General features: G+C 52.2%; 1 protein-coding gene across 1 annotated transcript in view; it reads left to right on the forward strand.

The window, feature by feature from the left end:
• Nucleotides 1–15,227, forward strand: part of MYO1C (myosin IC) — a gene marked incomplete at both ends in the record, with an annotated part of 31,927 nt that overhangs the window by 3,792 nt on the left and 12,908 nt on the right. The window contains 13 exons of the mRNA XM_080714216.1: nt 4,841–4,996; nt 5,103–5,218; nt 6,787–6,985; nt 7,072–7,152; nt 9,484–9,663; nt 9,744–9,842; nt 10,194–10,307; nt 10,384–10,455; nt 10,832–10,951; nt 11,060–11,142; nt 11,341–11,446; nt 11,536–11,616; nt 11,824–11,915. Of these exons, the coding sequence (XP_080570342.1) occupies nt 4,841–4,996; nt 5,103–5,218; nt 6,787–6,985; nt 7,072–7,152; nt 9,484–9,663; nt 9,744–9,842; nt 10,194–10,307; nt 10,384–10,455; nt 10,832–10,951; nt 11,060–11,142; nt 11,341–11,446; nt 11,536–11,616; nt 11,824–11,915 (1,499 nt within the window). The remainder of the gene's footprint in view (nt 1–4,840; nt 4,997–5,102; nt 5,219–6,786; nt 6,986–7,071; nt 7,153–9,483; nt 9,664–9,743; nt 9,843–10,193; nt 10,308–10,383; nt 10,456–10,831; nt 10,952–11,059; nt 11,143–11,340; nt 11,447–11,535; nt 11,617–11,823; nt 11,916–15,227) is intronic.

Genomic DNA, 15,227 nt, shown 5'->3' on the forward strand with positions numbered 1-15,227 from the left:
CCCCGGCCCCCGGGACCGAGGCTCTGGACAGGCTGTTGTTCTGGATTTAATGAGCCCGTCCCTCGAGGCTGCAGCCAGCACCTGCCGCAGCCTCACGCCCTCCCTAGGGAGCCCTGGTCGGATGGTGCAGCACGCCCGGGCTTTGGGTCTTGGCCTTGCCTTTGCTCTGGGACAAGTCAGGTCCCCCGCATGTGCCTCGGGATCCTCATCTGTCAGGCTAGGGGCAGTTAAAGTACTTGAGAGCTCTTTGTAACGCACTAAACAGTAAGTGCGATGCGTCTGTCCCCAAGCACGCATGGAATGAGAGTGGCAGAGAGAAGGAAGGGGACAGGGTAGTAATGTTGAGGGTTTGGGACATGCCTGGGCTTTTTATCGCAGGCTACACAACTATCCTACCGGCAGGTATTAGCCTTATTTTAAGATAAGCAGGCTACAGGGGCTGAGAGTGTAGCTCCGTGGTAGCAGTACTTCCCTGTCCTGCATGAGACCCTGAGTTAGATCTCAGAACCATGGGGTGGTTAAGTCACTTAACTCCCCCAAAGTTAAGTGACTTTGCCACAGCCCTACTCCTATTAAGAAAAAGATGAAGGGGGGGGGGGCGCACTCTTGTAATCCCTGCATTTGGGAGGCTGACAGGAGGATCCAGGTTCGTGACCAGCTTCAGCTAATTAGTGAGGCCCTCCGTAATTCAGTGAGATCCTGTTTCAAAAATAAAAAGACAGCCGGGCATGGTGGCGCACACTTGTAATCCCCGCGTTTAGGAGGCTGAGATAGGCGGATCGCACAGATTCAAAGCCATTCTCAGCTACTTAGAGAGGCTCTCAGCAACTTAGTGAGACCCTGTTTCCAAATAAAGTACAAAATAGGTCTGGGAGTATAGTCCAAAGATAGAAAGCCACCCCAAGTACCACAAAAATAATAAATAAATAAATAAATAAATAAATAGACTAAAGCCGGGCATGATAGCATACACTTGTAATCCCAGCATTTGGGAGGCTGAGACAGGAGGATCCTGGTTTGCAGCCAGCCTTAGCTACTTAGTGAGGCCCTCTACAACTCAGTGAGACCCTGTTTCAAAATAAAGAATAAAAAATAGGGCTGGGGGTATAGCTCAGAGGTATAATGCCCCTGGGTCCCATCTCTAGTACTGCAAAAAAATATAAAAATAAAAGTAAATAAATTAAGAATAAAAAAAACAGCCAGACGTGGTGTCACATGCTTGTAATCCCAGCATTCGGGAGACTGAGCCCAGAGGATTGCAGTTTGCGGTCAGCCACAGCTACTTAGTGAGACCCTGTTTCAAATTAAAAAGAATAAGAAATAGGGCAGGGGGTATAGCTCAGAGGTCGAATGCCCCTGGGTTCCATCCCCAGGCCCCCCTCCCCAAGAAAAAGAATAAAAAATAGGGCTGAGGGTGTAATCCTGAGGTACAACGCCCCTTGGGTTCCAACCCCATTACCACACACATACACAAAAAGATAGTGCTGGGGGTGTAGCTCAGAAGTAGAATGCCCCTGGGTTCCATCCCCAGTGCCACAAAACAAACAAAAAAGCTGAAATGGGGTTAGTGGCACAGGCTTGTAATCTTGGTACTTGGGAGGCTAAAACAGGAGGATTGCAGGTTTGTGGCCAGCCTCAGCAGTTTAGTGAGGTCTTTCACAATTTGGTGAGACTCCGTTTCAATATAATTCAGAGGTAGAATGCCCCTGTGTTCAATCCCCAGTACCATACACACACAATAAAAAAGGTGAGGGGGACAAAGAAAAGAAAAAAGAAAAAGCTGAGCTGGGCATACTGGAGCATACCTATAATTCCAGTACTTAGGAGGCTGAAACAGGATGGTGGCAGGTTAAAGGCCAGCCTCAGCAACTAGTGAGGCCCTCAGCAATTCAGTGAGATACTGTTTCAAAATAAAAAATAAAATGGGACTGGGGTGGAGCTTATTGGTAGAACGCCCTTGGGTTCCATCCCCAGGGCAAAGAATGAGAGGAAGCCGGGCATGGTGGCGCACACTTGCAATCAGAAGGCGGACAGCTTCAGCTACTTAGTGAGGCCCTGCGCAATTTAGTGAGACCCTGTCTCAAAATAAAGAATAAAAAGTAGGGCCACGGGTGTAGCTCGGAGGTCGAATGCCCCTGGGTTCCATCCCCAGACCCGCAAGAAAAGAAAGAAAGCAAAGAAAGAAAGAGGAGCAAGAGAAAGAAAAAGAGAGAAAAAGAAAGGAAGCCAGAGAGAGAAGAAATGAGAAGTCAGGCGTGGTGGCACACACTTGTAATCCCTGTACTTGGGAGGCTGAGACAGGAGGATCACGCAGGTTCAAAGCCTTAGTGAGGTTCTCAGCAACTTAGACCGTTTCCAAATAAAATATAAAAAAGGTCTGGGAGTGTAGCCCAAAGGTAGAAAGCCCCTGGGTCCCATCCCCAGTACCACAGACACACAGACACACAGACACACAGACACACAGACACAGAGAGAGAGAGAGAGAGAGAGAGAGAGAGAGAGAGAGAGAGAAAGAGAGAGAGAAAGGAAGCCAAAACAGGAGGATCACAGTTTCATGGCGAGCCCTATGTAACTTAGACCCTGCTTAAAAAAAAAAAAAAGAGCTGAAGGTGTAGCTCAGAGATAGAATGCCCCTCCAATCCTCAGTACCACAATAAATAAATAATAAAGCCAAGTCAGAGCCAGGTGATATGTGCAGGGATTCCAGTACTTGGGACGCTGAAACAGGAAGACTGTGGTTCTTGAACAGCCTAGCTACTAAGGCCTTCTGCAACTTAGTGAGACCTTTTTTCACAATAAAGAATAAAAGTGGGGCCGGGCGTGGTGGCACAGACTTGTAATCCCAGCATTCCGGAGGCTGAGACAGGAGGATCCACGGTTCGCAGACAGCCTCAGCTACTTAGTGAGGCCCTCTGCAACTCAGTGAGACCCTGTTTCAAAATAAAGAATAAAAATTGGGCAGGGGGGGGGTGTAGTTCGGAGGTCAAATGCCTCTGGGTTCCATTCCCAGTCCCGCAAAAATAGATAAATAAGAATAAAAATGGGGCTGGGGGTATAGAATGCCCATGGGTTCATTCCCGTACGGCGAATAAATAAATACCGGAGCCACTTGGAGGCAGCAAGCTTCGGCCACCCGGTCCTCGGCAGCGTGTCTGGGAGCCCCGCCGGGGCAGAGTCTGGGAAGGGAGAAGGCGTCCGGCAGAGGAGACGCGGGGGCCCAAAGGGGCAGCTGGGGGCGAGCAGGCGCCGGGCACCCAGGCCGAGTGGGATGAGAGCCGGAGGCCAAGCACGTGTTCCTCCCCGGGAAGCCGAGGCTCCCGCCGGGCCCGCCGGGCCGCGCCGTATTTGGGCATTTCGTTCTATTTTTAACTTTCCCGGGCCGCGAGGCTGGGGCTGGGGGAGGGAAATCCTGCTTCCTTCGGGCCTCACCCCCGTCCCACGCCTGTCCTGGCCGCGCTGTGTAGACCCAAGCCCGGAAGTGGATTCCGGATCCGTGTAGACGCGGCGGCCGCGCGGGTTCCGGGCCCCACCCTGCACCCAGCGCCGTCCCCGCTGGAAAACCTGAGTCAGGCGGAGCCGCCCCGCCCCGCGCCCCGCCCCGCGCCCCGCCCCGCCTTTCCCGCCCCGCGCCCCGCCCGCCCGGCTCCCAGCCCCGGACCCGCGGCCGGAGGACCCGCGGGCGAGGGCGCGGCCGGCCGGCAGGATGCGCTACCGGGCGTCGGTGAGCCGGGCGCGGGTCGGGTCCGGGCCCCCTGGCGAGCGGCGGCGCCGCCCGTTCCTCCAGGAAGCGGGCGTGGCTCAGGAATTTCGGGTGGAAAACCGTCCCGGGAAAGTTGCGGGGTGGGGGGGTGGGGAACCGCCGGGAGGACGGAGACCCCGGACCCCGGCGCGGAGGGCGGGGACCGTGGCCTTATTTGGCTGCAGTCGGAGGCGCAGTTGGAGGGAGGGGAGGGCCAAGCCTGGGAGGGCCAGGCCCCGGGCCTGGCGGAGGGTGCCCAGCCCGGACCTGGGCCACTTGAGGCCGAGGAGACCCGGTGACTTTTCTGGCATCTGCACCCACCCTGCCACCACCTTGGCTCTCTGGATGTCAGTTTCCTAGAGCCCCCGAGACTCTCTTTGAAGAGAGAACTCAGCTCTGGGTGTGGGAAGAGGGGCTTCCTAAGCCTGAACTGCCTCCCCCTCAACAGTGGCCCTGGGCTTTCCTAGGTGAAAGCCCCCACCTCCGGGGCTCCTTGGGATTCCCAGGGGAGGACACCAGCAGCTGGAGCAGAGGGAGTGGACCCAGCTATAAGAGGCACCGCCACCCCCTTCTGGGGCGGTGTTAAGTCCTGCAGGGCTGGAGGCCCTGGGGAAATCTGTAAGGGAGGAGCTAGCTCTTGCTTGGTCCCTAAACAAAACTCTACCCCTGGAGACAGGGGAGCGGGAGCGGGAGAGAACGCCCCACCCTGCCTGCAAATTCACTCCTGTGTCCTCCAGAGCACCTGTCACACGTGGCCCAGAGCTGAGGGCCCTGAGGTCACCTGGTCTAACTCAACACCTCCACCTTCAGGAGGAAGGAACCCAGAGAGAGGAGGGGATTTGTCCAAGGTCAACAGAGCGTTCTTGATCTGATTCCAGGGAACTCCTTCTCAGGACCCACCTTTCTCCATGCAAAACCAGCACCTCCCTGGATTCCAGGCCTTTGCCCCAGGTCTCCTGGGTCCTGGCGCTCTTGTGTACTGTATCAGGGTCTCTGTTCTCAGTGCTGGCACTCTGTGTCCGTGTCTACCTGCCCCCGTCTTCCCTCGCAGTCCTTCAGTAGATGTGGCCCTGACTCTTTCCCATGGCCCATTCCCTGCAGGCCCTGGGCAGTGACGGCGTGCGGGTGACCATGGAGAGCGCCCTGACTGCCCGAGACCGAGTGGGGGTGCAGGATTTCGTGCTGCTGGAGAACTTCACTAGCGAGGCTGCCTTCATCGAAAACCTGCGACGGCGCTTCCGGGAGAACCTCATTTATGTGAGGCCGAGTGGGAAGATGGGGGGGGGGTTCAGGAGCACAGAGGCGGGGGAGAGCAGGCGCCAGGGCTTGCGACAAACTTCTGACCCTCTTCCCCCAACCCCAGACCTACATCGGCCCCGTCCTGGTCTCTGTCAACCCCTACCGGGACCTACAGATTTACAGCCGGCAACATATGGAGCGTTACCGTGGTGTCAGCTTCTATGAAGTGCCACCCCACCTGTAAGTGACCCCTTACCTCTCCAGAAGTAAGGCCCGTTTTATGTAAGATGACCCCACCCAACCTCACTCTGAAATGACCCCCCCACTCTGGTGAGTCACTGTTCAGAACTGTGAGGAATCCCACAGTTGCTGGCCCTGGAGTTACCCCAGGCTGCACCAGAGATGAATCAGCTTCATCTGAGAGAGACCCCCAAGCTCCGACCCAGCTCACACCCATGACTTACTCTCCCAACTCTGCCTGGGAGATGGGCAGCCAACCTTAACCATCCTCTGGCCAGATGTAGTAGTGCACACCTGTAATCCTGGTACTCAGGAGGCTGAGGCAGAAGGCTGTAGATTCAAGGCCAGCCTCAGCAACTTAGTGAGGTCCTCAGCAACTTAGCAAGATGCCCACATGCATTTATATATATATATATATATGTATGTATATACACACACATATATGTAGTATGCACATATATATGCATATATATATGTATATATATATATATATATATATATATATATATATATATATATGTAGTATGTAGTACTGAGAATTAAAAATTAAACCCAGGGCATTCTGCCTCTGAGTTATGCCCTCAGCACTATTTTTTCTTTATTTTAATAAATGAATAAATAAATAAGAAAGAAAGAATAAGCCAGGCATGGTGGCACATGCTTGTAATCCCAGCATTTGGGAGGCAGAGACTGGAGAATCGCAGTTTGCAGACAGCCTCAGCTACTTAGCAACTCGGTGAGACCCTGTTTCAAAAAAAATAAAAAGACTATAAAATAGGGCTGGGGATGTACCTCAGAAGTACAATGCCCCTGGGTTCCATCCCCAGTACCACACACACACACACACACACACACACACACACAAAGAAATAAAGAATAAGAAATCGGGCTGTGGGGTATAGCTTAGAGGTAAAATGTCCCTGAATTCAATCCCTGGCACCATTCACAAAAAAAGAGCTAGGGTAGCTGTGCATGGTGGTAGACACCTGTAATCCCAGTACTTGGGAGGCTGAAACAGGAGGATCACAGATTCAAAGCCAGTCTTGGCAACCTAGTGAGAGCCTGTTTCCAAGTAAGAAATAAAATTGGACTACAGGTATAGTTTGGAGATAGAAGGCCTCCAAGTTCAATCACCAGTACCCAAAAAAAAAAACAAAAAAAAAAAAAACAAAAAAAAACAAGACGACTGGGGTTGTAGCTCAGAGGTAGAATGCCCTTGGGTCTGTCTCTGGTACCACAGAAATGATCCTCTGACCCCCCACCTATAAGAACCTCCCAGTCCTGCCTCTAAGTACCCCAACCTCCACCCCAATGACCTCCAACATCCCATCTGGGTGATACTGTCACTCCTCCACCTGAATGTGACCCCATCCTCAACTGTAAAGGATATCCCTTGGTCCATACCCACAAGAGATGCCCAAAACCAGCCTCAAGGCTATGCCCTACTCCCACCCACCAGTCAGCTCCAGACTAGATTTAGGAATGGCCCCATCCTACCTGTGGGGTTCCACCACCTGCAGCCTCTTGGTTCCCCAACACCCAAGTTCCCTGACAAACCCCTGCCCCAGGTTCGCAGTGGCTGACACTGTATACCGGGCACTACGCACGGAGCGCCGGGACCAGGCAGTGATGATTTCTGGAGAGAGCGGCGCAGGCAAGACCGAAGCCACCAAGAGGCTGCTGCAGTTCTATGCAGAGACCTGCCCAGCCCCCGAACGAGGGGGCGCCGTGCGGGACCAGCTGCTGCAGAGCAATCCAGTGCTGGAGGTGAGGGGACAGCGGCACCTGAGGACGAGGAGGGACCGCGAAAGAATTCTAGGTGGCCTCACGCCCTCATACCCTCATACCCCTAGGCCTTTGGAAATGCCAAGACCCTCCGGAATGATAACTCCAGCCGTTTCGGGAAGTACATGGACGTGCAGTTTGACTTTAAGGTACCTGTGGATGTACTTGAGCAGAGGGAGGGCTTCCCCATCCCTAGGCTCAGTATTTAAGGTACCTGTGGTTGTACTCGGGCAGAGGGAGGGCTTCCCCATCCCTAGGTGCCTGTGGCTGTACTCGGGCAGAGGGAGGGCTTCCCCATCCCTAGGTTCAGTATTTAAGGTACCTGTGGTTGTACTCAGGCAGAGGGAGGGCTTCCCCATTCCCTAGGCTCAATATTGTTGAACGCCTATTGTGTGCCAAGCACTGGCTTCAGATGCTGCTGGTATAGCTGTGAGACATAACATAAAAATCCTGCCTCCTCAGCCGGGTGTGGTGGCGCACACTTGTAATCCCAGCATTTGGGAGGCTGAGACCGGAGAATCGTGGTTCACGGACAGCCTCAGCTACTTAGTGAGGCCCTCTGCAACTCAGTGAGACCCGGTTTCAAAATAAAGAATAAAAAAATAGGGCAGGGACTGTAGCTCAGAGGTCGAATGCCCCTGGGTTCCATCCCCAGGCCCGCAAAAAAAAAAAAAAAAAAAGCAAAAAAAAAAAAAAGAAATCCTGCCTCCTGGGGTGAGAGGTAACAAATAGAAAAATAAACTGGCCAGGCACTGTGGTGCACGCTTGTAATCCCAGTACTTGGGAGGCTGAGACAGGAGGATTGCAGGTTTGAGGCTAGCCTCAGCCTCTTAGTGAGGCCCTCTGCAACTTAGTGAGACCCTGTTTCAAAATAAAGAATAGCTGGGTGCATGTTTGTAATCCAGCATTTGGGAGGCTGAGACAAGAGGATCCTGGTTTGTGGACAGCCTACACACTTAGTGAGGACCTTTGCAACTCAGTGTGATGCTGTTTCAAAATAAAGAATAAAAAATAGAGCTGGGGGTGTAGCTTGGAGGTAGAATGCCTCTGGGTTCCATCCCCCAGACTCACAAAAAAACAAAAAAGCTGATGAAATGGTAGCAAGTGGGGCGACCTGGAAGAAAGAGGCCACGCCGCCAGAGTACCAGTCCACAGGTCCTGCGGTGGAAGGGGTTTGGTGCGTGAGGCCAGACAGGATACCAAAGGGGAGAGCAGGGCCAGGGGACAAAGGCCAGGCCAGGTGGCACCGGCCCTTTTGGATCTTTGCGAGAGAGACAGAGAGAGAGAGAGAGGGAGAAGGAGAGTGAGTGTGTGTGTGTGTGTGTGTGTGTGTGTGTGTGTGTGTGTTGGGGATCAAACTCAGAGCCTCTCACTTGCCACTCACCCACTCTACACGGAGCTCTACCCCCGAACCAGCAAGAATTATCTTACCCCTGAGTGGAAGGGGATTGTGGGAAGATTTGAACAAAAGTGTATCATGACCCAGTGCTCCTGAGAAGGTCACTGCTTGCTTTGTGAGTAGATTGTGGGGAAACACACCAGGCAGGGGAACCGGTTAGGAGACTGATGTAATCATGGATGTGACAGATGACAGTGGCTTTGAGCAGTGTGAGTTTTGCTGGGTTTTGGACTCAGGGGTATTTTACCTCCTAGCTACACCCTTAGCCTGATTTTATTCTTCTATTTTGAAACAGGGTCTCACTAAGTGGTGGAGGGCCCCACTAAATTGCTGAGGCTGGCTGAAAACCTACGATCTTCCTGTCTCAGCCTCCCAGGTGCTAGGATTAAAAACTTGCAGAGCTGGTCATGGTGGCGCATGCTTGTAATCCCAGTGCATAAGAGGCTGAGACAGGAGGATCGCACAGGTTCGAAGCCAGCCTCAGCTACTTAGTGAGGCTCTCAGCAACTTAGTGAGACCCTGTTTCCAAATAAAATATAAAATAAGTCTGGGAATGTAGCCCGGAGGTAGGAAGCCCCTGGGTTCCACCCTCAGTAACACACACACACACACACACACACACACACACACACAGTATGCACCACCACACCCAGCTTGGATTCTGTGTTTTGAAGATAAAGGCAGCAGGACTGGGCATCTGATTGGATATAGGAAATGAAAGAAAAAGATTTCTGGGATTACCACCAAGTTTTTGCAAAACTAGAAGGGTAGAGTTACCCTTGACTAAGACAGAAAGACAGAGAGGAGCTGGTTTGAGGAGGGGGAGATCAGGAGTCCAATGTCAGGCCTGCTGGATTTGAGGTGCCTGCCAGGTATCCAAATGGAGCTGGCAAGTGCATGGATTTAAAGTGTCCCATTTCTCTGATGAAGAAACAGAGGCCAGAGAGGATGATATGCTTGGGCTCACACAGCTCGTGACTGGGCTGAATCAGAGCCCAGGTCTGCGGTGCAGTGAGGGGGAAATGGTCTCTGTCCCCCTTCCCCCTGACCAGTCCCTGTGCCCTGCCTGACCTGCCCACAGGGTGCCCCCGTGGGTGGCCACATCCTCAGTTACCTCCTGGAGAAGTCCCGAGTGGTACACCAGAATCACGGGGAGCGGAACTTCCACGTCTTCTACCAGCTGCTGGAGGGGGGAGAAGAGGAGACACTGCGTCGGCTGGGCTTGGAGCGGAACGCTCAGAGCTACCTGTACCTGGTGAAGGTGAGGACCTGGCAGGCAGAGCAGCTGCCACCCACGGGCACAGTGCCAGAGCTGGCAACACAGCTCTGCCTTGTTTCCAGGGCCAGTGTGCCAAAGTCTCCTCCATCAATGACAAGAGTGACTGGAAGGTCGTGCGGAAGGCGCTGTCGGTCATCGACTTCACCGAGGATGAGGTGGAGGTGAGGGCTCCCTGGGGACCTTTCCTGTCCTCTTGGCACACCCCCAAAGTCACCTTCAAACCCATTTCCAAGCTGGGCACAGTGGCACACACCTGTAATTACAGTATATGCAGAGACAGGAGGATTGTAGGTTCGAGACCAGCCTCAGCAACTTAGCAAGGCTCTCAGCAGCCTAGTGAGACTGTTACAAAAGGATTGAGGATGTAGTTAGAGATAGAATGCCCCTGGGTTCAATCCCCAGTACCTCCTCAAAATAAGCAAATAGATAAATAAAGCAGACCCTGGCCCCCTCTCCTCCCTGCCCCATCTGACATCTGTGATGCCCCATAACTGCCACGGACACTTCCCCAGGACCTGCTGAGTATCGTGGCCAGTGTCCTGCATTTGGGCAACATCCACTTTGCTGCTGACGAGGAGAGCAATGCCCAGGTCACCACCGAGAATCAGCTCAAGTATCTGACCAGGGTGAGCATGGGGGCAGGGGCAAGGTAGGCAGCTGAGCAAGGGGCGCACCCTCACTGTGCCCACCTCACCCTGGCAGCTCCTTGGCGTGGAAGGCTCAACCTTGCGGGAAGACTTGACACACAGGAAGATCATCGCCAAGGGAGAGGAGGTGAGCCCGTGCTGGCGAAAGGTGCAGGCAGTTCACGGAGACCACCATTCCCCTCCCCTGCGCTGCTCAGTGTCCTCTCAGCAGTGCTAAGTCAGAGTGAGCTGGCCCAGGTCACACAGGAAGAGGGGACAGCTGCTTGTGGACCACGATTCCCACCTCGGGGACGAGGCCTCTGGCTCCCGTACCCCTGCACTCTGGTGTGGCCTCTGTCTCTCCCAGTGTCCCAACACCACCACGACTGTGCCACTCCAGGCTCATGAGAGCAGGGAGGGCAGGGTGTCACGCTACCTGGTCTTCTGCCTCAGTCTGAAGGGGAGGTGGGAAAAAAGAGGGTCTGTGACCTTCATGTCCTTGTCTCCTTCCACCTCGACAACAGCTCCTGAGCCCGCTGAACCTGGAGCAGGCTGCGTACGCGCGGGACGCCCTTGCTAAGGCCGTGTACAGTCGCACTTTCACCTGGCTGGTGGAAAAGATTAACAGGTCACTGGCCTCCAAGGTGAGGGCTCAGTTGGCGCATCCCAGACGGCAGGGAGGGCAGACGACAGGGAGGCCTGAACTGGAGCGGGTGGCGGGCTCTGGGACCCACGCTCTCCGTGGTCTCTAGGACGCTGAGAGCCCCAGCTGGCGGAGCACCACGGTTCTTGGGCTTCTGGACATTTATGGCTTCGAGGTGTTTCAGCACAACAGGTCAGCACCACTGTTTCCTCCTGCTACCTCTCCTCTCGTCTTCCTGCCCTGCTCCTGCTCCTCTGTCCCCTGCCTGTCATTCCTGTGCAGTGACTTCCCCAGCTGGACTAGGGCCCGCTCTGTGTCCTTTGCTGCAGCCTGGCCCTGTCCTCCCCTGCCCACGTCCCTGAGCTCTACTGTGGTTCTGCTTCCTCGCAGCTTCGAGCAGTTCTGCATCAACTATTGCAACGAGAAGCTGCAGCAGCTGTTCATCGAGCTCACACTCAAATCAGAACAGGAAGAGTACGAGGCCGAGGGCATTGCGGTACGTGCCAGCCTGGGGCGCCCTCCGCCGTGGAGCCAGGCATCAGATTTGGAACCCTGAGATGATGTTCTCTTTCCCTTTGCCCCCAGTGGGAGCCGGTCCAGTATTTCAACAACAAGATTATCTGTGACCTGGTGGAGGAGAAGTTCAAGGGCATCATCTCCATCCTAGTGAGTCCTCCGCTCTCCCAGGCCTCATGTCGGGCAGCTGGGAGGCCTCCTTCCCCTTGCCCTTTCTCTCCAGGCTGTGGCTGGGCAGGGCGAGGCAAGGTGCTGGCCCCTTTCCCCGTGCCTGTGCCTGCCCTGGAGGTACCTGAAAGCTTCCAGGCTTGCCAGCCCCTCCCCTAGCACATTCTTCACCCTGTGCCCACCCCCTAGGATGAGGAGTGTCTGCGCCCTGGGGAGGCCACGGACCTGACCTTCCTGGAGAAGCTGGAAGACACAGTCAAGCTCCATCCACACTTCCTGACGTGAGTGGGGTGGCAGAAATATTGGGGCAGGGTGAGCTTGGAACAGAGCTGGGACATTCACAATGATAAGCACCTGCCACAGGGCTGGAGCCAGAGCTCAGCAGTAGGGTGCATGACTACCAAGCACAAGGTACTGGCTTCAAACCCTAGTGCGCACACACATAAAACCAACCTTCCACAGAGAGTTCAAAGTAGTAGTTAGGGGCAGTTGCACAAAGCCACAGTTCCTGGGCATGGCTTTCTCCTCTTCTTTTTTTTTTTTTTTTTTTTTTTTTTTTGGCGGTGCTGAGATTTGAGTACCAAACTAAGAAGTCCCCCAACCCCCTCCCTTTTTTTTTTTTTTTTTTTTTTTGAAACAGGGTCTTGCTAAAGTACTGTGGCTGGCCTTGAACCCATGATCCTCCTATCTCAGCTTCCAATTACTAAGATTATAGACAGGTGTGCACCACCACACCTATTCTCTCTCTTTCTCTCTCTCTTTTTTTTTTTTTTTGGTGGTACTGAGGATTGAACTCAGGGGTATTCTACCTCTGAGGTATATTCTCAGCTCTATATTATTCCTTTTTTTTTTTTTTTCTTTTTCAGTGCTGGGGATGGAACCCAGGGGCATTCTACCTCTGAGCTACACCTCAGCCTTACATTTTATTCTTTATTTTGAAACAGGGTCTCACTGAGTTGCAAAGGACCTCACTAAATAGCTGAGGCTGTCTGAGAACTGCGATCCTCCTGTCTCTGCTTCCTAAATGCTGGGATTATAAGTGTGTGCCACCATGTGGGGCTCTTATTCTTTATTTGTTTGTTTGTTTGTTTTTTATGGTACTGGGGATGAAACCCCTCTACCTCCAGGCTACACTCTCAGACCTATTTTATATTTTATTTGGAAACAGGGTTTCTTAAGAAAGCAAGGCTGGCTTCAAACCTGCGCGATCCTCTTGTCTCTGCCTCCCAAGCACAGGGATTACAAGCATGCGCCACCATGTCCGGCTTATTCTTTATTTTGGACCAGAGTTTCACTGAGTTGAGAGGGCCTCACTAAGTAGGTGAGGCTAGTGATCATTTTGTCTCAGACTCCCAATTACTGAGATTATAGGTGTGCCACCATGCCCAGCTCATTATGTGTGTGTGTGTGTGTGTGTGTGTGTGTGTGTATATATATTTGTAGTACTGGAGATGGACCCAGAGGTAATCTACCTCCAATCTACTCCAATGTATGCCACCACGCCTGAGTTAGAAATTGCCTTTTACGCCAGGCGTGGTGCCGCATACTTGTAATCCCAGCTCTCAGGAGGCTGGGAATAGGATTGTGGTTTTCAGACAGCCTCAGCTACTCAGTGAGGCTCTCTGCAACTGAGTGAGACCCTGTTTCAAAATAAAGAATAAAAAATAGGGCAGGGAGTGTAGCTCGGAGGTCAAATGCCCCTGGGTTCCATCCCTGGACCTGCAAAAAAAAGAAAGAAAAAAGAAAAGAAAAGAAATTGCTTTTTACTTAAGGAATCTCCCTAAATCAGGGAAGGGTAAAACAGAAGCAAGTAACTGTCCCAGCTCATGCTGCATACTTTGGTCACGTCTTCTTCCTACAGCAGCCCATTGAGGAGGTAATCTTGCTGTTTTCCCCTTTTTACTGAGACTCAGAAGGGAAGTGATTTGCCCGAGGTTAGCCCACATCTCCTTTATGGAGCTAAGACTCAGTCCTAGGCTGTCAAAATGCCAAAGCCCAACCTGGGCTCAGGAAGAGTGAATGTTTGAAGTCAGCCTCAGTAACTTAGTGAAGCTCTCGGCATTTATTATATTTATTTATTTATTTATTTTTGTGGTACTGGGGATGGAACCCAGGGGCATTTTACCTCCGAGCTACACACCCAGCCCTGTGTTTTATTCTTTGTTTTGAAACAGGGTCTCACTGAATTGCAAAGGGCCTCACTTAAGTAGTAGCTGAGGCTGTCTTCGAACCGCGATCCTCCTGTCTCAGCTTCCCAAATGCTGGGATTAGAAGCTTGCATACCCGGATTTAGACTCTCGGCATTTAGCCAGACACTTTTGCCAAATAAAAAATAAAATAGGTCTGTCAGTCTAGCCCAGAGGTAGAAACCCTGATTTCCATTTCCAGTACCACAAAAATAAAAAAAGGAAGGAAGGAAGAAAGAAGGAAGCCGGGCGTGGTGGTGCACGCTTGTAATCAACCCTGCTTGGGAGGCGGAGACAGGAGGATCACGCAGGTTCGAAGCCAGCCTCGCTGGCTTAAGAGACCCTGTTTCCAAATAAAAATATAAAATAGATCTGGGAGTGTAGCCCAGAGATAGAAGGGTTTCCAGAAACCCCAGTATCACACACACACACACACACACAATGTGTGTGTGTGTGTGTGTGTGTGTGTGTGTGTGTGTGTGTGTGAAATAGGTCTAGGAGTATAGCCCGGAGGTAGAAGGCCATTTGGTTCCATCCCCAGTCCCACTAAAAAAAGAAAAAAAGAAAATGCTAAATCCTTGTCATCAGTTGCTTAGTAATATTGTGTTAAAAAAATTTACATCTAGTCAGTGTGGTGGCGCATGCCTGTAATCTCAGTACTTGGGAGGCTGAGACAGGAGGATCCCAGGTTCCAAGACAGCTTCAGCAAGTAGTGAGACTCTCATCAACCTAGGAAGACCCTGTTTAAAAATAAAGAATAGGGCAGGAATGTAGCTTGGAGGTAGAATGTTCCTGGGTTCAATCTACAGTATCAAAACAAAAACGCCTTGCTTAAAATTGCGTCTGAGCTGGCGTGGTGGCACACGCTTGTAATCCCAGCATCTGGGAGGCTAAGACAGGAGGATCGCAGTTGTGGACAGGCTCAGTTACTTAGGCCCTTTGCAACTCAGTGAGACCCTGTTTCAAAATAAAGAATAAAAAACAGGGCTGGTAGTATAGCTCAGAGGTAGAATGCCCCTGGGTTCCATCCCTAGTACCACAAAAAAAAAAAAAAAAATTTGCATCTGAGTATGATGTTTCACACCTGTAATCCCAGTACTTGGGAGGCTGAGATAGGAGATCACACAGGTTCAAATCAGCCTCAGCCACTTAGTGAGGCTTTCAGCAACTTAGTGAGACCCTGTTTCCAAATAAAGTATAAAATAGGTCTTGAAGTATAGCCTGGAGGTAGAAAACCCCCTGGGTTCCACTCCCAATACCACTAAAAAAAAAAGTTGTAATAGCCACACATGGTGGTATACACCTGTCATCCCAGTACTTGGGAGGCTTAGACAGGAGGAACACAGGTTTGAGGACAGCTTTGCAATTAACTAGACTCTGAGCAACTTAGTGACACCCTGTTTCAAT

This window comes from Muscardinus avellanarius (assembly GCF_963383645.1).
Source record: "Muscardinus avellanarius genome assembly, chromosome: 16".
Lineage (NCBI taxonomy): Eukaryota > Metazoa > Chordata > Mammalia > Rodentia > Gliridae > Muscardinus > Muscardinus avellanarius.